Source organism: Nerophis ophidion, linkage group LG12 (assembly GCF_033978795.1).
Source record: "Nerophis ophidion isolate RoL-2023_Sa linkage group LG12, RoL_Noph_v1.0, whole genome shotgun sequence".
Classification (NCBI taxonomy): Eukaryota; Metazoa; Chordata; class Actinopteri; order Syngnathiformes; family Syngnathidae; genus Nerophis; species Nerophis ophidion.
This window is the reverse complement of record NC_084622.1, coordinates 3,946,736-3,972,462: the sequence shown is the minus strand read 5'-3', so window position 1 is coordinate 3,972,462 and position 25,727 is coordinate 3,946,736. Positions and strand designations below refer to the sequence as shown.

General features: G+C 40.5%; 1 protein-coding gene across 1 annotated transcript in view; it reads left to right on the top strand.

Annotated features, from left to right (window-relative positions):
- Positions 1-25,727, top strand: part of LOC133562902 (protein kinase C-binding protein NELL2-like) — a 382,068-nt gene that overhangs the window by 199,985 nt on the left and 156,356 nt on the right. Inside the window, exon 9 of the mRNA XM_061916727.1 lies at positions 12,425-12,520. Coding sequence (XP_061772711.1) covers positions 12,425-12,520 — 96 coding nt within the window. The remainder of the gene's footprint in view (positions 1-12,424; positions 12,521-25,727) is intronic.

Below are 25,727 nucleotides of genomic sequence, written 5' to 3'. Positions count from 1 at the left end.
ACATAAATCAACCCAAATTAGTTTTTTTGTTTGTTTAATTCCTACATGTTTTCTAGAGACTTGACAACCATCCCCTAAAACAGGCTGCTCTGAACAGGGCTGTTTAGAAGAGGTTTTAAGTGTGCTTGGGGTATTTTGACTGAAGCACGTCACATGTTATTAAGAAATCTTGGAACTGTGGGAAAAACTGCATACTATTTCCCATTTGGTGGAATTTTGTTAACTCCAAAGAAATACGACAAAAATATTTTTATAAAGGAGCTGCACCATTCCCTTAGACTTTGGGAGAATTAACATAAATCAACCCAAATTAGTGTTTTTGTTTGTTTGATTTCTACTTGTTTTCTAGAGACTTGACAACCACCCCTAAAACAGGCTGCTCTGAACAGGGCTGTTTAGAAGAGGTTTTAAGTGTGCTTGGGGTATTTTGACTGACCTAGTCATGTATGTTATTAAGAAACCTAGAAAATGAAGAAAAATGGCGCGATATTTCCAATTTGATAGAATTTTATGCAAATTCCTCAAAAAAATACTACAAAAATGTGTTTATAAAGGAGCTGCACCATTCCCTTAGACTTTGGGAGAATTAACATAAATCAACCCAAATTAGTTTTTTTGGTTTTTGTTTGATTTCTAAGTTTTTTCAATAGACTTGACAACCGCCCCTAAAAAAGGTTGCTCAGAACAGGGCTGTTTAGAAGAGGTTTTAAGTGTACTTGTGGTATATTTTGACTGACCCGTGTCATATATGTTATTAAGACACCTAGGAACTGTAGAAAAACTGCACGATATTTCCCATTTGATAGAATTTTATGCAAATTCCTCAAAAAAATACTACACAAATATGTTCATAAATGAGCTGCACCAGTCACTTAGACTTTGGGAGAATTAACATGAATCAACCCAAATTAGTTGTTTTGGTTTAATTTCTACGTTTTTTCAAAAGACTTGACAACCACCCCTAGAACAGGCTGCTCTGAACAGGGCTGTTTAGAAGAGGTTTTAAGTGTGTTTGGGGTATTTTGACTGAAGCACGTCATGTATGTTATTAAGAAAACCTAGGAACTGTGGGAAAAACTGCAAAATGAACATAAATCACAGTACTGTGGAGTTCACCCCAAATTTGATTTTGTTTTTTTATTTTCTACATGTTTTCTAAAGACTTGACAACCACCCCTAAAACAGGCTGCTCTGAACAGGGCTGTTTAGAAGAGGTTTTAAGTGTGTTTGGGGTATTTTGACTGAAGCACGTCATGTATGTTATTAAGAAACCTAGGAACTGTGGGAAAAACTGCAAAATGAACATAAATCACAGTACTGTGGAATTCACCCCAAATTTGATTTTGTTTTTTTATTTTCTACATGTTTTCTAGAGACTTGACAACCACCCCTAAAACAGGCTGCTCTGAACAGGGCTGTTTAGAAGAGGTTTTAAGTCTGCTTGGGGTATTTTGACTGACCCATGTCATATACGTTATTAAGAAACCTAGAAAATGAAGAAAAATGGCACGATATTTCCAATTTGATAGAATTTTATGCAAATTCCTCAAAAAAATACTACAAAAATATGTTCATAAATGAGCTGCACCAGTCACTTAGACTTTGGGAGAATTAACATGAATCAACCCAAATTAGTTGTTTTGGTTTAATTTCTACGTTTTTTCAAAAGACTTGACAACCACCCCTAGAACAGGCTGCTCTGAACAGGGCTGTTTAGAAGAGGTTTTAAGTGTGTTTGGGGTATTTTGACTGAAGCACGTCATGTATGTTATTAAGAAAACCTAGGAACTGTGGGAAAAACTGCAAAATGAACATAAATCACAGTACTGTGGAGTTCACCCCAAATTTGATTTTGTTTTTTTATTTTCTACATGTGCCCTGCGATGAGGTGGCGACTTGTCCAGGGTGTACCCTGCCTTCCGCCCGATTGTAGCTGAGATAGGCGCCAGCGCCCCCCGCGACCCCGAAAGGGAATAAGCGGTAGAAAATGGATGGATATTTTCTACATGTTTTCTAAAGACTTGACAACCACCCCTAAAACAGGCTGCTCTGAACAGGGCTGTTTAGAAGAGGTTTTAAGTGTGTTTGGGGTATTTTGACTGAAGCACGTCATGTATGTTATTAAGAAACCTAGGAACTGTGGGAAAAACTGCAAAATGAACATAAATCACAGTACTGTGGAATTCACCCCAAATTTGATTTTGTTTTTTTATTTTCTACATGTTTTCTAGAGACTTGACAACCACCCCTAAAACAGGCTGCTCTGAACAGGGCTGTTTAGAAGAGGTTTTAAGTCTGCTTGGGGTATTTTGACTGACCCATGTCATATACGTTATTAAGAAACCTAGAAAATGAAGAAAAATGGCACGATATTTCCAATTTGATAGAATTTTATGCAAATTCCTCAAAAAAATACTACAAAAATATGTTCATAAATGAGCTGCACCAGTCACTTAGACTTTGGGAGAATTAACATGAATCAACCCAAATTAGTTGTTTTGGTTTAATTTCTACGTTTTTTCAAAAGACTTGACAACCACCCCTAAAACAGGCTGCTCTGAACAGGGCTGTTTAGAAGAGGTTTTAAGTGTGTTTGGGGTATTTTGACTGACACATGTCATGTATGTTATTAAGAAACCTAGGAACTGTGGGAAAAACTGCAAAATGAACATAAATCACAGTACTGTGGAATTCACCCCAAATTTGATTTTGTTTTTTTATTTTCTACATGTTTTCTAAAGACTTGACAACCACCCCTAAAACAGGCTGCTCTGAACAGGGCTGTTTAGAAGAGGTTTTAAGTCTGCTTGGGGTATTTTGACTGACCCATGTCATATACGTTATTAAGAAACCTAGAAAATGAAGAAAAATGGCACGATATTTCCAATTTGATAGAATTTTATGCAAATTCCTCAAAAAAATACTACAAAAATATGTTCATAAATGAGCTGCACCAGTCACTTAGACTTTGGGAGAGTTAACATAAATCAACCCAAATTAGTTGTTTTGGTTTAATTTCTACGTTTTTTCAAAAGACTTGACAACCACCCCTAAAACAGGCTGCTCTGAACAGGGCTGTTTAGAAGAGGTTTTAAGTGTGCTTGGGGTATTTTGACTGAAGCACGTCATGTATGTTATTAAGAAACCTAGGAACTGTGGGAAAAACTGCAAAATGAACTTAAATCACAGTACTGTGGAGTTCACCCCAAATTTGATTTTGTTTGTTTAATTTCCACATGTTTTCTAAAGACTTGACAACCACCCCTAAAACAGGCTGCTCTGAACAGGGCTGTTTAGAAGAGGTTTTAAGTGTGCTTGGGGTATTTTGAGTGACCCATGTCATATATGTTAAGAAATTTAGGAACTGTGGGGAAAAACTGCATACTATTTCCCATTTGGTGGAATTTTTTGCTAACTCCAAACAAATACTACAATAATGTTCATAAAGTAGATGCACCGTTCACTTAGACTTTGGGAGAATGAACATAAATCCACCCAAATTAGTTTTTTGGTTTGTTTAATTTCTACATGTTTTCTAGAGACTTGACAACCACTCCTGTGTATGTATCCTGTTTATTTTTACAACATTTGCAAAAATCCTCTCACCCTCCAAAAATGTTTTTCCCATTTTAATTTTGGGCTATTATTTGCAGAATTGTTAAGACAAAAGTGAATTATTCCATTTTTAAATAAGGGGGGAAAGTATTCACAGCTCTTCACTTTTTCCACATTTTGTTATTGTACAGCCTTATTCCAAAATGTAATAAATTATTTTTTATCCTCAAAATTCTACACACAATACCCTATAACAGTGTCTTTGTTTTTTGTTTTTCAGTTTTGTAGATTTAAAAAAAAAAAAATCACATGTACATAAGTATTCACAGCTTGCCCAAAGATAGGTGTGCCAAGCTTGTAATTGCTATTCCTCAGTATTGGTCAAAGACCGAATACTTATGTACATGTGATTTTGGAGTTTTGAATACATTTGCAAAATAAAATAAAAATGTGGGGCTCTTTAGTGGGGTTTTTAGTGTGCTTCGGTTATTTGACTGAAGCACGTCACATCAATCAATCAATCAATCAATGTTTACTCATATAGCCCTAAATCACTAGTGTCTCAAAGGGCTGCACAAACCACTACGACATCCTCGGTAGGCCCACATAAGGGCAAGGAAAACTCACACCCAGTGAGACGTCGGTGACAATGATGACTATGAGAACCTTGGAGAGGAGGAAAGCAGTGGATGTCGAGCGGGTCTAACATGATACTGTGAGAGTTCAATCCATTATGGATCCAACACAGTCGCAAGAGTCCAATCCAAAGCGGATCCAACACAGCAGCGAGAGTCCCGTTCACAGCGGAGCCAGCAGGAAAACATCCCAAGCGGAGGCGGATCAGCAGCGCAGAGATGTCCCCAGCCGATACACAGGCGAGCAGTACATGGCCACCGGATCGGACCGGACCCCCTCCACAAGGGAGAGTGGGACATAGGAGAAAAAGCAAAGAAACGGCAGATCAACTGGTCTAAAAAGGGAGTCTATTTAAAGGCTAGAGTATACAAATGAGTTTTAAGGTGAGACTTAAATGCTTCTACTGAGGTGGCATCTCGAACTTTTACCGGGAGGGCATTCCAGAGTACTGGAGCCCGAAATGAAAACGCTCTATAGCCCGCAGACTTTTTTCGGTGTTTTGGGAATCACTAATAAGCCGGAGTCCTTTGAACGCAGATTTCTTGCCGGGACATATGGTACAATACAATCGGCAAGATAGGATGGAGTTAGACCGTGTAGTATTTTATACGTAAGTAATCAATCAATCAATCAATGTTTATTTATATAGCCCCAAATCACAAATGTCTCAAAGGACTGCACAAATCATTACGACTACAACATCCTCGGAAGAACCCACAAAAGGTCAAGGAAAACTCACACCCAGTGGGCAGGGAGAATTCACATCCAGTGGGACGCCAGTGACAATGCTGACTATGAGAAACCTTGGAGAGGACCTCAGATGTGGGCAACCCCCCGCCCCCCCCTCTAGGGGACCGAAAGCAATGGATGTCGAGCGGGTCTAACATGATACTGTGAAAGTTCAATCCATAGTGGCTCCAACACAGCCACGAGAGTTCAGTTCAAGCGGATCCAAGACAGCAGCGAGAGTCCCGTCCACAGGAAACCATCTCAAGCGGAGGCGGATCAGCAGCGTAGAGATGTCCCCAACCGATACAGGCGAGCGGTCCATCCTGGGTCCCGACGAGCGGTCCGTCCTGGGTCTCGACTGTGGACAGCCAGTACTTCATCCATGGTCGTCGGACCGGACCCCCTCCACAAGGGGGGGGGGGGGGGGGAGGGGGGACATAGGAGAAAGAAAAGAAGCGGCAGATCAACTGGTCTAAAAAGGAGGTCTATTTAAAGGCTAGAGTATACAGATGAGTTTTAAGGTGAGATTTAAATGCTTCTACTGAGGTAGCATCTCGAACTGTTACGGGGAGGGCATTCCAGAGTACTGGAGCCCGAACGGAAAACGCTCTAAAAGTAGTAAAACCTTAAAGTCACATCTTAAGTGCACAGGAAGCCAGTGCAGGTGTAATGTGATCAAACTTTCTTGTTCTTGTTAAGAAACCTAGGAACCCTGTAAAAACTGCATATTACGTCCATTTCGATGGAATGTATGCCCGCTCCTGAAGAATTGACTGCAAAAATGTTTATGGAGGAGCTGCACCATTTTCCTGGACCTTGAGAGAAATAAAACAAATCACAGCAATGTGGAGTTCACCCCGAATTAGTTTTTTTTTGTTTGTTTTCTTTCTGCATGACAGACATGACAATCAGCTATAAAACCGGCTGCTCATAACAGTGCTGTTTAGAGGGGCTTTAAAGTGTGCATGAGGTAATGGGATGGAAGCATCTCACTTAGGAAGTGTTTAATAGAGGATGCATAAAATGAGACATGCTACTGCTGTAAATACATACTTTATTGGAATGTGTCTTCCTTCCTGAAAAGGAATAGAATGTTTATGGAGGAGCTGCAGCATTTCCACTTGTTGGCATTGAGAGAAAATATGCATCACTTTTAAAGTCAGCCCAAATGAAAGGTTTTGATCGTGTTTCTTCATCTACATCAGGGGTGTCAAACTCAAATACAGAGTGGGCCAAAATTTTAAACGGAACAAAGCCGCGGGCCAAGGTTGAACAAATTAACCTTTTAATAGAGACCCAAACAAGTTTTGCATTAAATATTGAACACGCGAGTCTTATATAACTTTATAGTGACATGCAAAATTGAGTTTTAAATAATAATAACAATAATAATAATAAAAAAATATCAATGGCATATCAAATCAAATTTAAATAAAAATGGTATGCCTTTTTTTTCCATTTGCAATTTTCTGAGGTAAATATAAAAAATTTTCCACAGGCTAATAAGAAACTTGAAAATAAAATAACACTAATGAATGAACCAAACATTCAAGCTTTGAAGTAGCAAGAGAAAATGCATGAATAAAATGTTAATTATTAGTCAGTTTGCTGGAAGTTTCCCGGAAGAGTTAGTGCTGCAAGGGGTTCTGGGTATTTGTTCTGTTGTGTTACGGTGCGGACGTTCACCCGAAATGTGTTTGTCATTCTTGTTTGGGGGCTTCACGGTGGCAGAGGGGTTAGTGCGTCTGCCTCACAATACGAAGTTCCTGCAGTCCTGGGTTCAAATCCAGGCTCGGGATCTTTCTGTGTGGAGTTTGCATGTTCTCCCCGTGAATGCGTGGGTTCCCTCCGGGTAGTCCGGCTTCCTCCCACTTCCAAAGACATGCACCTGGGGATAGGTTGATTGGCAACACTAAATGGTCCCTAGTGTGTGAATGTGAGTGTGAATGTTGTCTGTCTATCTGTGTTGGCCCTGCGATGAGGTGGCGACTTGTCCAGGGTGTACCCTGCCTTCCGCCCGATTGTAGCTGAGATAGGCGCCAGCGCCCCCTGCCACCCCGAAAGGGAATAAGCGGTAGAAAATGGATGGATTGATGGATTCTTGTTTGGTGTGGCTTCACAGTGTGGCGCATATTTGTAACAGTGCTAAAGTTGTTTGTACGGCCACCCTCAGTGTGACCTGTATGGCTGTTGACCAAGTATGCGTTGCATTCACTTGTGCGTGTGTGTGTGTGTGTAAAAGCCACAAATATTATCAATCAATCAATGTTTATTTATATAGCCCCAAATCACAAATGTCTCAAAGGACTGCACAAATCATTACGACTACAACATCCTCGGAAGAACCCACAAAAGGGCAAGGAAAACTCACACCCAGTGGGCAGGGAGAATTCACATCCAGTGGGACGCCAGTGACAATGCTGACTATGAGAAACCTTGGAGAGGACCTCAGATGTGGGCAACCCCCCCCCCCTCTAGGGGACCGAAAGCAATGGATGTCGAGCGGGTCTAACATGATACTGTGAAAGTTCAATATACAGTGGCTCCAACACAGCCGCGAGAGTTCAGTTCAAGCGGATCCAAGACAGCAGCGAGAGTCCCGTCCACAGGAAACCATCTCAAGCGGAGGCGGATCAGCAGCGTAGAGATGTCCCCAACCGATACAGGCGAGCGGTCCATCCTGGGTCCCGACGAGCGGTCCATCCTGGGTCTCGACTGTGGACAGCCAGTACTTCATCCATGGTCGTCGGACCGGACCCCCTCCACAAGGGGGGGGGGGACTTAGGAGAAAGAAAAGAAGCGGCAGATCAACTGGTCTAAAAAGGAGGTCTATTTAAAGGCTAGAGTATACAGATGAGTTTTAAGGTGAGACTTAAATGCTTCTACTGAGGTTGCATCTCGAACTGTTACCGGGAGGGCATTCCAGAGTACTGGAGCCCGAACGGAAAACGCTCTTTTAGCCCGCAGACTTTTTTTGGGCTCTAGGAATCACTAATAAGCCGGAGTCTTTTGAACGCAGATTTCTTGCCGGGACATATGGTACAATACAATCGGCAAGATAGGATGGAGCTAGACCGTGTAGTATTTTATACGTAAGTAGTAAAACCTTAAAGTCACATCTTAAGTGCACAGGAAGCCAGTGCAGGTGACACGCTGTTAGTTTGGAGGAAAAGCGGACGTGACGACAGGTTGTAGAGAACGCTAAAGGCAGTGCCTTAAATGCACGCCCCCAATATAGTTGTCCAGGTGGAAATCGGTAGAAATTCGGAAGAATGGTTGCCTCGGGAGATTTTCGGGAGGGGCACTGAACTTTGGGAGTCTACCGGGAAAATTAAGAGGTTGGCAAGTATGAGTATTAGCGGTGTTACAGCGGCACCGACGCTGTATAACACCGGCGGGTCAGCTCTAATGCTAAATTGATATTGCCTCAAGGGCCAAATTATATTACACGGCGGGCCAGATTTGGCCCGCGAGCCATAGTTTGACACCCATAATCTACATGTTTGCATGGGCTGTTTATAGAGTTATTTTTAGTTGAAAAAAAGAGATGAAGTAAAATACAGCACTATGTCATCAGTTTCTGATTTATTAAATTGTATAACAGTGTACAATATTGCTCATTTGTAGTGGTCTTTCCTGAACTATTTGGGAAAAAAATTATAAAAATAACTAAAAACTTGTTGAAAAATAAACAAGTGATTCAATTATAAATATTTCTACACAAAGAAGTAATCATCCACTTAAAGTGCCCTCTTTGGGGACTGTAGTAGAGATCCATCTGGATTTATGAACTTCATTCTAAACATTTTTTCACAAAAAAAGGAATCTTTAACATCAATATTTATGGAACATGTCCACAAAAAATCCAGCTGTCAACACTGAATATTGCATTGTTGTATTTCTTTTCACAGTTTATGAACTTAAATTCATATTTTGTTGAAGTATTATTCAATAAATATATTTATAAAGGATTTTTGAATTGTTGCTATTTTTAGAATATTAAAAAAAAAATCTCACGTACCCCTTGGCATACCTTTTGGGCGGTCATAGCTCGGTTGGTAGAGCGGCCGTGCCAGCAACTTGAGGGTTCCAGGTTCGATTCCCGCTTTCGCCTTCCTAGTCACTGCCGTTGTGTCCTTGGGGAAGACACTTTACCCACCTGCTCCCAGTGCCACCCACACTGGTTTAAATGTAACTTAGATATTGGGTTTCACTATGTAAAGCGCTTTGAGTCACTAGAGAAAAGCTCTATATAAATATAAATTCTCTCTCTTCGTCATGTCTTGTGATCACGTTTTGTTGAGTTATGTTTTGCTTTGTTTAAGACTCCATTGTTTTCTGTTTTTGCACTTTCTTGTTTGCTTTGTTACCATAGCAACCATTACTTTCCCCTGTGTCACATTTGCAGTCCCCACCTGTTTTCACTAATCATGTCACTTATTTAAACCGAAAGTTGCCAGGAAGTCGGCCTGGCGACTTCACCTCAGCTCATTTCATGCCATGCCACCTCTGTTACTCATACTGTCCATAGTTTTGCTTCTTGCCATGCCACGTAAGTTTTTGTTTTTGTATGTCACAGTTATCGAGTTTGGTTTCATGTCCATCGTTTCTGCCTTTGTGCAAGTTTTTGTTCATTAGCCAAGTTATGTACCTCCATTGTTGAGCGCCTTTTGTTTTGGAAGGCGTTTCGGAGACGGCTTCATAGCTTACCAAAGTCATACTAAAACATTTTGATGGATTTTTGAGCGCCGTGTGTAATGTTCTATACTTTTAATGGAATATTTAAAATATTAGTGTTGTTGAGTTGTGTCATATTGCCATCATAGTGCAGCTTGCACTTATCTCTTATGGTTGACTGCCATCTACTGGTCACACTTATCATGACACCATGTACCATATAAAATAGTTTCGAGGTGGGTAAGCCCAACCAAACTTATTCCTTACATTAGGCACACCGGGTTATAAGGCGCACTGTTATGAGAAGAAAGAAGGATTTTAAGTGTGTCTTACAGGCCGGAAAATACGGTACATTTGTTTTTGTTTTTTTACTGTAAATTTAAAAAACTGCAGTTTTACAGTAACATTTTGGCACTTGTGTTGCCTGTTTGTTTGTTTCTTTTTCAATGCAAATCAACAGCTGTAGATTTTTTGGGTGTATTACTGTAAATGCCAAAGGGCACCCCAGTTTATTACAGTCAAAAAAAGTACTGTTTTTTTATTTAGGGAAAAATGCTGTAAAAACCACAGAATATGTGATGGATAACTAGCTTTAAAATCATTATTATTATTTAATTCTATTTGAATATTTGATAATACATTTTTGCATAACTAGACAATGTTTAAGTTACATGGAGTACAAATGTTTTTTTTCTCCCAAAATAGAAAGAAAGAATACATTGAGTAAGAAAAGTTACAGTACTTTATTGAAACATATTATTTCCAGGCTTTTGAGTATGACACCTGTGTTGTAGATAGAGAGTGACCATATACAAAACCCAAAACTAGTGAAGTCGGCACGTTGGGTAATTTTTAAAGAAAAACAGAATACAGTGATTTGCAAATCCTTTTCAACTTTTATTCAATTGAATAGACTGCAAAGACAAGATATTAAATGTTCGAACTGAACTTTGCGCCTAGAATGGTTATTTTTCTCTTTGATCCGGAGGACACTACACCCACAGTTTCCCCAATTTTTTTTTAATGTGGGCTCGTCAGACCACAGAACACTTTTCCACTTTGCATTAGTCCATCTTAGATGAGCTCGGGCCCATCGAAGTCGGTGGCGTTTCTGGGTGTTGTTGATAAGTGGCTTTCGCTTTGCATAGTAGAGTTTTAACTTGCATTTAGAGATGTAGCGACCAATTGTAGTTACTGACAGTGGTTTTCTGAAGTGTTCCTGAACCCATGTGGTGATGTCCTTTACACAATGATGTCGCTTTTTGATGCAGAACCACCTGAGGGATTGAAGGTCCATAATATCATCGCTTACGTGCAGTGATTTCTCCAGATTCTCTGAACCTTTTGATGATTTTACAGACTGTAAAGGGTGAAATCCCTAAATTTTTTTGCAATAGCTAGTTGAGAAATGTTCTTAACCTTCGTCTTGTGTTAGGGTCGGCACCGACCCATTTTAGTTTTCAAATGCATAAAAAAACACATAAATTTATTTTTTTTGCATCAAGGCTTTTTGACTGTCAGGAACCTCTATTTTAACAGAAAAAAAAACATTTTTTTTGTGTTTCACTAAATTATAAAATGATCTGGTTGAAATTATGACCTTGGTGTTGTTAGGGTCGGTTTTGACCCAATTATAAAAATAAGATTTTCAAGCAATAATTACAGCGAAATCTAAACACACTGACAGCCAGCTCCTCTCCCAATCACGTGAGCTTTAGGGGATTCTCATTTTACCTTGTTATCCTGTACAAAAACAAACAAAGACGGGCATGTCCAGACATGTGAGGTCAATTCAGTATAAAATGATTAAAATGAAAACATAAATACAATTTACTTAAGAGATGTGTTCTAATATCCCTCAGTTATTGTCAAGTAACACAACATTTTTTTTTTTTATTTATTTATACAATTCTCTTGAGGTTCATTTTACCATTTTTTAAAAATTGAAATCGTGGGGTATACTGACAAAAAACAGGCCCAATGGCCCACACCAAAAATATTAAAAACCAATATTTTCATGGATTAGGAAGCCTAGCAAGGCAACCAAGAGATAAGAAACAAATTGGATGATAGATAATTGTTTTTAGTGTATTTTACAGCTGATTTAAGACATGGGTCAAAACCGACCCGTTAACATAAGAGATGGTAACAGGAAGCTAACACAAGAGGAAGGTTAAACAATTTGCTCACGCATTTGTTCACAAAGTGGTGACCCTCGCCTCATCCTTGTTTGTGAACGACTGAGCATTTCATGGAAGCTGCTTTAATACTGAACCATGTTCCCAATTAGCCTGTTCACCTTTAATGAGCATTCCTCAACTTTCTCAGTCTTTTTTGCCACTGGTGCCAGCTTTATTCAAACATGTTGTAGGCCTCACATTCCAAATGAGCTAATATTTGCCCCAAAATTACAACGTTTACCACTTTGAACATTAAATATCTTGTCTTTGCAGTCCATTCAATTGAATATAAGTTGGAAAGGATTTGAAAGTCATTGTATTCTGTTTTTTTTTTTTACCATTTATAAATACATATTTTAAAAAAGAAAGCTCAGCAAATGAATGTTTGTTTACGTATGCTTATCTACTTCATCCGTCAACGTGTGGACACTCATTAACAAACATCCCGACCGTGGATAATGAACATTTTTTTTTTTTGCATTAACCTTGGTGAGAAGCATTCATCATAATGAATCACGGCAGTAAATTAGCTCTTATTTTCTATGCAAATACGCACGTTACGCTGCTGCTGCTCAAATTGCATACTTATTAATGCTCGTTCATCTTGTGGAGTAATGCGTCTCCTTCTTCCTTATTTTCTTACTCAGCCATGTGCGACGGCTTGTGCCAGAACGGCGGGACGTGCCTGTCGCCCAACAACTGCGCCTGCCTGCAAGGATTCACCGGGAAGAGATGTGAGACAGGTATGTGAAAGGTTATGATGTTGGAATGTGGATCTGCTCCCTGCATCCAGCTGATGATTAAATGCATGCTCTGCTGTGCTTATTGGGCATGATTTAGTGTGTGTGTGTGTGTGTGTACGCTTCTCAGTGAGTAATGGGCTTGTAGCTCTTTTATTGCCACGATGGAGGATTTGAACTGCACATGCAGCAGTATGGGAATTACTCTACATCACACATTAATCAGCGCACACAGGCCAAGTTACAATAAGCCAGACTCCCGCGCTGATTGCCAGTGTTCAGCTCTCTGGAATTGAGTAGTTTATTGTACAAAGTCTTTGGAGGGTCACTGCCGTCAACCAGTGACGTGCTGACCAGGTGAGGCATACACACTTTTACAAACCCCGTTTCCATATGAGTTGGGAAATGGTGTTAAATGTAAATATAAACGGAATACAATGATTTGCAAATCATTTTCAACCCATATTCAGTTGAATATGCTACAAAGACAACATATTTGATGTTCAAACTGATAAACATTTTTTTTTTTGTGTGTGTGTGCAAATAATCATTAACCGTAGAATTTGATGCCAGCAACACGTGACAAAAAAGTTGGGAAAGGTGGCAATAAATACTGATAAAGTTGAGGAATGCTCATCAAACACTTGTATGGAACATCCCACAGATGTGCAGGCTAATTGGGAACAGGTGGGTGCCATGATTGGGTATAAAAGCAGCTTCCATGAAATGCAAAGTCATTCACAAACAAGGATGGTGTGAGGGTCACCAATTTGTAAGCAAATTGTCAAACAGTTTTAGAACAACATTTCTCAACGCGCTATTGCAAGGAATTTAGGGATTTTACCATCTACGGTCCGTAAAATCATCAAAAGGTTCAGAGAATCTGAAGAAATCACTGCACGTAAGCGATGATATTACGGACCTTCGATCCCTCAGGCGGTACTGCATCAAAAACCGACATCAGTGTGTAAAGGATATCACCACATGGGCTCCGGAACACTTCATAAGACCACTGTCAGTAACTACAGTTGGTCGCTACATCTGTAAGTGCAAGTTAAAACTCTACTATGCAAAGCGAAAGCCATTTATCAACAACACCCAGGAACACCGCCGGCTTCGCTGGGCCCGAGCTCATCTAAGATGAACTGATGCAAAGCGGAAAAGTGTTCTGTGGTCTGACGAGTCCACATTTCAAATTATATTTGGAAACTGTGGATGTGGTGTCCTCCGGAGCAAAGAGGAAAATAGCCATCCAGATTGTTATAGGCGCAAAGTTCAAAAACCAGCATCGGTGATGGTATGGGGGTGTATTAGTGCCCAAGGCATGGGTAAGTTACACATCTGTGAAGGCACCATTAATGCTGAATGGTCCATATAGGTTTTGGAGCAACATATGTTGTCATCCAAGCAACGTTATCATGGACGCCCCTGCTTATTTCAGCAAAACAATGCAAGCCACGTGTTACAACTTTGTAGTAAAAGAGTGCGGGTACTTTCCTGGGCCGCCTGCAGTCCAGACCTGTCTCCCATCGAAAATGTGTGGCGCATAATGAGGCGTAAAATACGACAAGACCCTGAACTGTTGAACAACTTAAGCTGTACATCAAGCAAGAATCAAATATTTGATGTAGATGCCCTTATCGACTGTTCAGGTTTACTTTACAAAAGAGAAGTGTGTGATACTTTTCTTAGTGCCTTATTTAAATTTAACTTTATTAAATGTATTTATTTTATCATTTGGTGCAGACGGGCCGGAGCAGGAGGGGATAGAAAGTGAAAAAAAGGAAGCCCGAGGTGGAAATTGTCGGGACAAGAGGGGGATTAGACAGAAAGACAAAAACAACAACAGCAAACACATTAATAACAATAATAGAACAACACCAGTACATAAAATATGTACAAATATGATGGTAACAGTGATAGCAAAGAAGCTGTTAGCGAAATTAATAAAAACACAGAAATGACAATGAGCATTTTTACACTACAACTGGAGCAATACAAATACCAACAGAAATAGCGCTATTGATAACGAAAAAGACCAACAATTGTCCTCTATTATCAACAATACAGTTGTTCAAATGCAACAATACATATACGTAATGATAACTAAAAGATAAAAAAGGAATACCGAAAGATGGAGGGGAAGAGAGAGAATCAACCTATATTTGTCAGGACTGTGACTTGAATTTGTTTTGCTTCTTCGATGCAGAGCGAATTTAGAACGAGCCAGACGTGAATTCAGGTACATGATTAATTTATTTACGCACTAAATACAACAAAAAAAGCAAAAAAAAGGCGCTCACAAGGAGGTACGAATACTAAACTACGAAATACAAACATGAAACAAAAACACTTGCTCGATGGCATGAATAATAATGAACAATCAACAAAAACAGCATGATGGCATGGCTATGAAAAAAAACTAAAACAAAACACTTACTGTTACAAAAACAAGGGGCATGAACAGCAAGGTGCGTGGCAGGTGATCGAGGGCATGAAGGATGTGCAGTAAACAGCAAACAGAATGCATAAGCACAAGCAGTGGCAAAGTTCCCAGGCCGATAAACAGAAAACAATTTATTTAAATAGTCGCTATGTTGATGAGAAACAGGTGTGGGACTGAGGGCAGGGGGGTGACTTGGAGACCAGGTGGAAACTAATGCGTAACTATGGAAACAAACAAAACCAGGAAGTGCAAAACGGGGAAAAAAAAGTCCAAAAACATGATCAAACATAAACCTAATTTACAGCCATGACAATATTAACCTTGTAGATTGTTATAGTAACAATAGGTTAAGCTTTGGCAGTGTGCCATGTGTTACCCAGTTTTATAACTGGCATTCCAAGCTATAGCTGGAACAACTTGCACCTGTCCCTTTCGTGATCTTGACCCTTTTAAGAAACATTTTATCTTTTTATTAAAGCTTTTAAACCTACTCAGTGGGCTTGTGGTGAGAATGTCCGCCCTGAGATCGGTAGGTTGTGAGTTCAAACCCCGGCCGAGTCATACCAAAGACTATAAAAATGGGACCCATTGCCTCCCTGCTTGGCACTCAGCATCAAGGGTTGGAATTGGGGGGTTAAATCACCAAAAATGATTCCCGGGCGCGGCCACCGCTGCTGCTCACTGCTCCCCTCACCTCCCAGGAGGTGATCAAGGGGATGGGTCAAATGCAGAGGACAAATTTTACCACACCTAGTGTGTGTGACAATCATTGGTACTTAAGTTAAAGTTTAACTTTAATTAATGCACTCTTTAACTACCATATTTGTATTCTTTTTATGATGTTTTAATTGAATTGTTGTTTTACTCCTCCTATGTTTTGTACAGCACTTTGTGATTTCATCAGTGAAAAGCACTTTAGAAATAAAATGTACTTACTTACAACATTTTGCTGCTGCAGCAACTCTATTCGACCTGATTTGGTTGAAGAAGAAGGACACTTGTCGAGTATGATGCTGTTCCATTTTAAAGTTAAAGTACCAATGATTGTCACACACACACTAGGTGTGGTGAAATGTGTCTTCTGCATTTGACCCATCCCCTTGATCACCCCCTGGGAAGTGAGGGGAGCAGTGGGCAGCAGCGGTGGCCGCGCCTGCGATTCATTTCATAACCCGGTTGTCATGATATGTAGCAGGTTCATGTTTTGTTAGTTTTGGACTCCCTTAGTTCCGATTTTGTGCACTTCTGGGTTTGTTTTGCTACCATGGCTACTAATTGGTTTCACCTGCCTCTGATTAGTGTTTGGCAAGTTCACCTGCTGCCGAGCACTAATCAGAAAGCTATTTATTTTCTTTGGCTTCATTGTTTGCTGTATGCAGAAGTCAAATAGGTTGATTTCTTGTTCCTTGGCTTTTAGTTCATGATTCCAGTGCTAAGTGGTTACCTTAGCTTCCCGTGCCATCGGCACGTTTTCTTTTGCTTGTTTCCTGTTTTTGGTTTAAGCCAAGGGTGCCCACACTTTTTCTGCAGGCGAGCTACTTTTCAATTGACCAATTCGAGGGGATCTACCTCATTTATATATATCATTTATATTTATTTATTTATGAAAGAGACATTTTTGTAAACAAGTTAAATGTGTTTAACGATAATACAAGCCTGTGTAACACATATAGATGTCTTTCTTTCACAAAGACAAGAATATAAGTTGCTGTATTACCTGATTCTGATGACTTGCATTGATTGGAATCAGACAGTAATGATGATAACGCCCACATTTTCAAATGAAGGAGAAAAAAAATTGTCCTTTCTGTACAATACCACATGAAAGTGGTTGGTTTTTGGCATCTAATTCATCCAGCTTCCATACACTTTACATTAAAAACATTGGCGGCAAATTCCGTAGCTTGATTGATTGACATTCACGGCACCCGAGGGTCTTGTGAGATGACGCTGGCTGCTGCCAGTTCATTATTATGAAAAAATGACAGAGAGGAAGGCGAGAACCACTTTTTATTTCAACAGACTTTTGCGCCGTCCCTTCCGTCAAAACTCTAAAGGCCGACTGCACATTTCCTATCTTCACAATAAAAGCCCTGCTTCATGCTGCCTGCGCTAACAAAATAAGAGTCTGGGAAAGCTGGCGTGCACAAGTGATGTGCACGCCAGCTTTCTGAGGGATCGCTTGTGCACGCCAGTTTTCCGAGACTCTGTATTTAGTTAGCGCAGGCAGCAAGAAGCAGGGCTTTTATTGTGAAGATAGGAAATGTGCAGTCGGCCTTTAGAGTTTTGACGGAAGGTACGGCGCGAGAGTCTGTTGAAATAAAAAGTGTTTCTCGCCTTCCTCTCGGTCATATTTTCATAATAATGATCTTGCAGCAGCCAGCGTCATCTCACAAGACCCTCCGGTACCGTGAATGTCATTTAAGTGACGTCTTGGTGAAGATTGATGATCACTAATTTTTAGGTCTATTTTTTTTAAAAGCCTGGCTGGAGATCGACTGACAAACCCCCCGCGGTCGACTGGTAGCTCGCGATCGACGTAATGGGCACCCCTGGTTTAAGCTATGATTTATGATAAACAAATCCTCTCCTACCTCACGCTGTCGTCCAGAGTGGTCCGTTTGCATCCCGGGGGAACAACCTCGCAGTAAAATGCGATCTAATGTACAAAATAGTTCTGGTTGTGCTTACCGACCTCAAAGCAATTTTATTCGGTACATGTTGTAATGATAAGTGTGACCAGTAGATGGCAGTCATACATGTAGACTGCAATATGATGCCAGTTAACAACACCAAAACTTTAAATATTCCATTGAAAAACTCATCAAATCTGTCAAAATGTTTTAGTATGCCTTTGAAGATGCGACGCTTCATGGATTGTCGGCCCATTACGGCTACCGTAGTCAGAGATACAAGTATTACTATGGCACAAAATGGCACCCGTTAGCACACAAATTATCTGCCGTTTTGTTTTACGGTATTATGCCAAACCAACTTTTCTTACCTTCTGGTGCCTGCTGATGTGTATTTGAGATGTGCCTAAGTCCTGGAAATTTGCGCTCGTCCGCCACTGTAGTCCGTAGTCGATGAGCTTCTTCTTTTTCGCAAAATTCTTGTTATGGGGCATTCATCCTCCGCAGTTGCCATTTCTAATATAAAGTAGCATAAAGTTCTAGCTAGAGATGTCCAATAATGGCTTTTTTGTCAATATCCAATATTCCGAACTCTTAATTACTGATTCCGGTACCAACTGATATCGATTTATGCAGTCATGGAATTTACACATTATTATGTCTAATTTTTTGTTGATGCCCCGCTGGATGCATTTAACAATGTTAGAAAGTTTTCCAAAATAAATCAACTCAAGTTATGGAAAAAAAAAATGCCAACATGGCACTGTCCTATTTATTATTGAAGTTACAAGGTGCATTATTTTTTTTAACATGCCTCAAAACAGCAGCTTGGAATTTGGTACATGCTCTCCTTGAGAGAACATGAGGAAGTTGTGGTGGGGGGATAGGTGGTAGCGGGGTGTATATTGTCGCGTCCCGGAAGAGTTAGTGCTGCAAGGGGTGCTGGGTATTTGTTGTGTTACGGTGCAGATGTTCTCCCGAAATGTTTGTCATTCTTGTTTGGTGTGGGTTCGCATATTTGTATCAGTGTTAATATTGTTTATAAGGCCATCCTCAGTGTGACCTATATGGCTGTTGACCAAGTGTGCTTGCATTCACTTGTGTGTGTGAAAAGCCCTAGATATGTGACTGAACTGGCATGCTAAGGCAGTGCCTTTAAGGTTTATTGGCGCTCTGTACTCCTCGTTACGTCCCTGTACACAGCGGCTTTTTAAAAGGTCATACATTTTACTTTCTGAAACCGATACCGACAATTTTAAAACCGATACCGATAATATCCGATATGACATTTTAAAACCTTTTTTTTCTCCGATATCTGCAGTCCAATACTAATACATCCCTAGTTTTAACTTACACTGTATCTCGCTATGGAAGCGCTAAAAACTACCAGTGTAGTGAGTTTACATTATTCACCCGAGGAACTTTAGTGATTAGAGTTCCGGTCGGACGTTTTTTCGTGGGACACATTTCCAGCGTTGTTGCCCAAGTGAGTCACAGATCAAGAGATGCTGCTCCGTTATGGATTTAAGTAAAGTAATATAGTGTAAACTTTTTACTTATATATGTCAGTAAACTCGCCATGAAAGTGCTAAAACACACCGGTGTAGTGAGTTTACTTAATTCACTCAAGGAACTTTGGTTATTACAGTTCTGGTCGGACGGTTTTTCACGGGACATACTGTATTTCCGGTGTGGTTTTTTTCCCTAGGAGGAGATGCTCCGTTATTGATTGTCATTCAAACAGTTAACTCCATCTTTTGACACTTCTTCCAACTCCCGTCCTTGCACGCTACACCGCTACAACAAAGATGACGGGGAGAAGACGCTGTCGAAGATGATCTGTAAAACATTGTGACCAAAGACCCACCATTACATGTTATGTAGACCAGTGGTCAACAACCACCGGTCCGTGACACAGAAACATTAATTGACTTATAAACTACCGCAGTTTCTTCCAATGATCTTCCGCCTGTCCCACTAAACACACCAATAAGCTTGTTAATTGATCTATATTACAACAATTTTATTATAGTACATGAGACAATGCACATTAATGGACATATAAAATGTTAATGTGTCAGCTTGTAGCCAAAGGCTCATTTTTCGCCATGTGTGGAAAGCTGATCCGTGAAACTAACGTATACATTAAACCGGACCCCAGTGGAAAACGGTTGGGGAACCCTGATGTCGACCACAAGGAAGTGTTTTACATTTAGAAAAAAAATATACATATATAACCCCTTTAATGCGCTTTATAATCCAGCGCACCTTTTGTAAGAAAAAAGACCTGAATAGACCCGCTCATCGGCAGTGCGCCTTATAATCCTATTGTCCAGAAAACACGGTAAATTGATTTGCACAATAACATTTTGGAGTTATAAGAGATAAGTGTATTTAAAGGCGAACATTATCACCAAACCTCTGCAAGCGTCAATATATACCTTGATGTTGCAGAAAAAAGACCATGTATTTTTTTAACCGATTTCCGAACTCTAAATGGGTGATTTTTGGCAAATTAAACGCCTTTCTGTTTATCGGTCTTGTAGCGATGATGTCAGAACGTGACGTCACCGAGGTAACACACCCGCCATTTTCATTTTCACATTACAAACACCGGGTCTCAGCTCTGTTATTTTCCGTTTTTTCGACTATTTTTTGAAACCTCGAAGTGATCATGCCTCGTCGGTGTGTTGTCGGAGGGTGTAACAACACTAACAGGGAGGGATTCAAGTCGCACCACCGGCAAGAAATCTGCCGCCTGACCTCCATTGAATGTACCAGAGTGTCTTCACATTTGACCGGCGATGCTAAGACAGACATGGCACAGAGATGTATGGATAACCTGCAGATGCATTTGCAACGATTAAGTCAACTAAATCACAAAGGTGAGTTTTGTTGATGTTGTTGACTTATGTGCTAATCAGACATATTTGGTCACGGCATGACTGCCAGCTAATCGATGCTAACATGCTACGCTAATCAATGCTAACATGCTATTTACGCTAGCTGTATGTACATTTGAAACTAGATACCCACATTTAATGCAAAACAAACACTTACCAATCGACATATTTAAGTTGCTCCAGTGTCACAAGATGCGAAAGTCCTGATCGTTTGGTCCGCACATTTTACCGGCGATGCTAATAAGGCAGCCATGCTATGGCCCACTTCATTAGGTACACCCACGCTATGGCCGAATAGCGTCAATAGCTATTCGCTCAATAGCTTTAATTTCTTCTTCAATTTCGTTTTCGCTATCTGCCTCCATACTCCGACCATCTGTTTCAATACATGTGTAATCTGTTGAATCGCTTAAGCCGCTGAAATCCGAGTCTGAATCCGAGCTAATGTCGCTATATTTTGCTGTGGTAACCGCCATGTTGTTTGTATTGGCAGCACTGTATGACGTCACAGGGAAATGGACAGTCGCATCGCAAATAGCGAAAATCAAGAACTTTAAAGCTTTTTTTAGGGATATTCCGGGAGGTGTAAAATTTTGAAAAAAACTTCGAAAAATAAAACAAGCCACTGGGAATTGATTTTTATTGTTTTTAACCCTTTTGAACTTGTGATAATGTTCCCCTTTAAGGCTTAGTGTTATCCGTAGCATAGCTAATCACTACACTGCAAAAACTGAAATCTAAGTAAGATTAAATATCTCAAATAAGGGTGATATTTGCTTATTTTCTGTCTGATAAGATAATTCTTCTAACTAAGCAGATTTTATGTTAGTGTTTTACTTGTTTTAAGGGTTTTGGTCCTAAATGATCTCAGTAAGATATTACAGCTTGTTGCTGAGATTTGATGACCTATATGGAGTAAAACATGCTTGAAAGTAGAATATCAACACTCACAAGTATAAAACTACTTTTTTAAAGTAATAATTTCTTATTTCAAGCATGACAAAAATAATCATGACTTTGACACAATTGTGTCTTATTATTAAAACGGATGACAGCCAAATGGACTTTGCTTTTTTATTTTCAATGAAACGAGAGAAAATACGTACTCATATAGTAGTACAGTTGGCACAGTATAGTAAACTGACTACTTAAACATTTAACATGTGACATTTCTAACAATTTCGAACAGAAATATTTCATGCACTTTCAGATAAATTCTTCAAAATTACAATTAAAACATTTTTGCCTGGGGGCCAGGCTGTGTATATGCGCACTAATTGACTTAACTGGCGTGATGATGTCATGTTATCAATGGAAAAATGCGTTTTTAGACCACAGGATTTGCCTGGGCGGCTGGTAGACCCCAAGAGTAACAAGCAATTGCCTTGTTGCCTTTCAATTAAGAACAATAAATTAGTTTTTAGTATAGGTTTGCTGGTTTCAAGAAATGTAATGCCGAGCACATATCATTGTGTCAAGAATGGTGTGAAGGTAAAACATGATTTTATCTTAACTCGAAAAAAAGGAACAAACAAAACTACCACAAAGGCAAAACTATGGACATAAAACAAAACTTGCAAACTATGACATGAATAAAGAAAACTTACTTGGAACGAGAAAAGAGCATGAAAAAGAGCAGCATGGATCATCAGAATGAATAACAAGGGTGTGTAGAGGGTGTTGTCGCCAGGCTGATGGCCTGGCAACTACAGGCTTAAATAGAGGTGATGTGATCGACAACTGGTGTGCGAGTCCAAAAGAATCAGGTGCGTGACCTGAGGACAGGTGAAAACTAATGAATTGTCATGGAAACAAAGCCGGGAGTGAAAAAACAGGAACTGACAGAGTGCAAAAACCAAACAGAACATAGCCGAACTAAAAATGATCACCAAGACATGACAAAAGGTCTCAAATATTTTTTTCTACCAAGAAAAGTGCACTTGTTATTAGTGAGAATTACTTATTTTAAGGTATTTTTGGCTTCATTGAAGTAAGCTAATATTACTTGTCTTGGAAAGTCTTGACAATCGAAATGTTCTTGTTCTATTGGCAGACAATTTGCTTAGTTCAAATAAAATACCGCAAATTTTTGTTTGTTTTTTTCTTGTTTTTGAACACTCACTTTTTGCAGTGTATTATTATTTCCATTTTGTATTGTCAATAATTTGTCGGATGTAGTGGTTTCATACGTAATTGAGGTTCAAAGAAGATAGAGGTGATGAATGGGAGATGAGAATCAGCACTTCCAAGTCCGAGTCCATGGTTCTTGCCCAGAAAAGGGTGGACTGCCATCTCCGGGTTGGGGAGGAGACCCTGCCCCAAGTGGAGGAGTTCAAGTACCTAGGAGTCTTGTTCACGAGTGGGGGAAGAGTGGATCGTGAGATCGACAGGCGGATCGGTGCGGCGTCTTCAGTAATGCGGACGTTGTACCGATCCGTTGTGGTGAAGAAGGAGCTGAGCCGGAAGGCAAAGCTCTCAATTTACCGGTCGATCTACGTTCCCATCCTCACCTATGGTCATGAGCTTTGGGTCATGACCGTAAGGACAAGATCACGGGTACAAGCGGCCAAAATGAGTTTTCCTCTGCCGGGTGGCGGGTCTCTCCCTTAGAGAATAGGATAGGATAGGTCTTTATTGTCATTGCACAAGTACAACGAAACTTTGTTTTCAGCACAAACCTGAGAGATCGGGTGGGAAGTTCTGCCATCCGGGAGGAACTCAAAGTAAAGCCGCTGCTCCTCCACATCGAGAAGAGCCAGCTGAGGTGGTCCGGGCATCTGGTCAGGATGCCACCCGAACGCATCCCTAGGGAGGTGTTTAAGGGCACGTCCAACCGGTAGAAAACCCAGGACACGTTGGGAAGACTATGTCTCCCAACTGGCCTGGGAATGCCTCGGGATCCCCCGGGAAGAGCTGGACAAAGTGGCTGGGGAGAGGGAAGTCTGGGCTTCCCTGCTTAGGCTGCTGCCCCCACGACCCGACCTCTGATAAGCGGAAGAAGATGGATAGATGGATAGAAGCTAGAGGTGTACAACCTAACTGAGATAGGCTCCAGCGACCCCGAAAGAGACAGGCGGTAGAAAATGGATGGAATCCATGGATTATAATTGATTATCTAACTATTTAAAGAACCTGGCTGCATGGTCAGAGTGTCCCCTCAACAAGTTGCACTGTGGCATTATGCCCGCATGCCAGGCGAGAAATCTAATCTCAACAGCGGTACGTCTAATCAGCCGCAGCACATATCCCATTTCACCCTCTGCTGGAATGTCCTTCAAGAGACAAACGGCGGCGCTAATAGAAAGTCAAGTCATGACGCTTCCCTCTGCAGCGAAGTGAAGGAACACCCAGCTCCTCAGGCCCGTGCTCATTGGCTCAGCTATTGATTGCACATAAAGGTCCTTTTTTTTTTTTTTTTTTTTTTACACGAGGCCTTCCTTTTTTACTGCACGTCTTAAAGTAAATGAATTTTCTCCCGGTGCTGCTGTGAGACACTGATGACGTCTGTGTGCAGCTGTCTTTCTCCTTTCTTTTAGTGCGCTTATCAATTGATGAGTTGTCCTTCAAACGACAAACACTATTCTGTTTCCGACAGTTTGGTTCCAGTCGCTCAATGTCTAATTACTTTTACATCGCTCATTGCAAAAGTTCGGCAAGCATTTCATGACGGATCGTCTCCTCCAGGGACAAAAGCCTAGAACAGGGGTCGGGAACCTTTTTGGCTTAGAGCAGGGGTGCCCATTACGTCGATCGCGAGCTACCAGTCGACCGCGGGGGGTGTGTCAGTCGATCTCCAGCCAGGCTTATATAAAAAATAGACCTAAAAATTAGTGATCATCAATCTTCACCAAGACGTCACTTAAATGACATTCACGGTACCGGAGGGTCTTGTGAGATGACGCTGGCTGCTGCAAGATCATTATTATGAAAATATGACCGAGAGGAAGGCGAGAAACACTTTTTATTTCAACAGACTCTCGCGCCGTACCTTCCGTCAAAACTCTAAAGGCCGACTGCACATTTCCTATCTTCACAATAAAAGCCCTGCTTCATGCTGCCTGCGCTAACTAAATACAGAGTCTCGGAAAACTGCCGTGCACAAGCGATCCCTCAGAAAGCTGGCGTCCACATCACTTGTGCACGCCAGCTTTCCGAGACTCTTATTTTGTTAGCGCAGGCAGCATGAAGCAGGGCTTTTATTGTGAAGATAGGAAATGTGCAGTCGGCCTTTAGAGTTTTGACGGAAGGGACGGCGCGAAAGTCTGTTGAAATAAAAAGTGTTTCTCGCCTTCCTCTCTGTCATTTTTTCATAATAATGAACTGGCAGCAGCCAGCGTCATCTCACAAGACCCTCGGGTGCCGTGTATGTCAATCAAGCAAGCTACGGAATTTGCCGCCAATGTTTTTCTTGTAAAGTGTATGGAAGCTGGATGAATTAGATGCCAAAAACCAACCACTTTCATGTGGTATTGTACAGAAAGGACAACTTTTTTTCTCCTCCATTTGAAAATGTGGGCGTTATCATCATTACTGTCTGATTCCAATCAATGCAAGTCATCAGAATCAGGTAATACACCAACTTATATTCTTGTCTTTGTGAAAGAAAGACATCTATATGTGTTACACATGCTTGTATTATCATTAAACACATTTAACTTGTTTACAAAAATGTCTCTTTCATAAATAAATAAATATAAATGATATATATAAATGAGGTAGATCCCCTCGAGTTGGTCAATTGAAAAGTAGCCCGCCTGCAGAAAAAGTGTGGGCACCCCTGGCTTGGAGAGCCATGAAAGCCAAATATTTCACAATGTATTTCCGTAAGAGCCATATAACATTTTTCAACACTGAATACAACTAAATTTGTGCATTTTTAAGTATGACCAACATTTGTAGAGTATAATAAGTCTCTTATTCTTTTTAACATTGTTATTATAAAAGTTAACCAATAATACATATAATACGTCTTACCATTAATGCGACATCTTGAACAGGTGCGGTAGAAAACGGATGGTTGGATTAAAATGCACGAGAATGTTTTATAATTTGAACATTATTTTTGAAACTGTGATAACGCCTGTGTATCGGCTGGGGACATCTCTGCGCTGCTGATCTGCCTCCGCTTGGGATGGTTTCCTGCTGGCTCCGCTGTGAACGGGACTCTCACTGCTGTGTTGGATCCGCTTTGGACTGGACTCTCGCGACTGTGTTGGATCCATTATGGA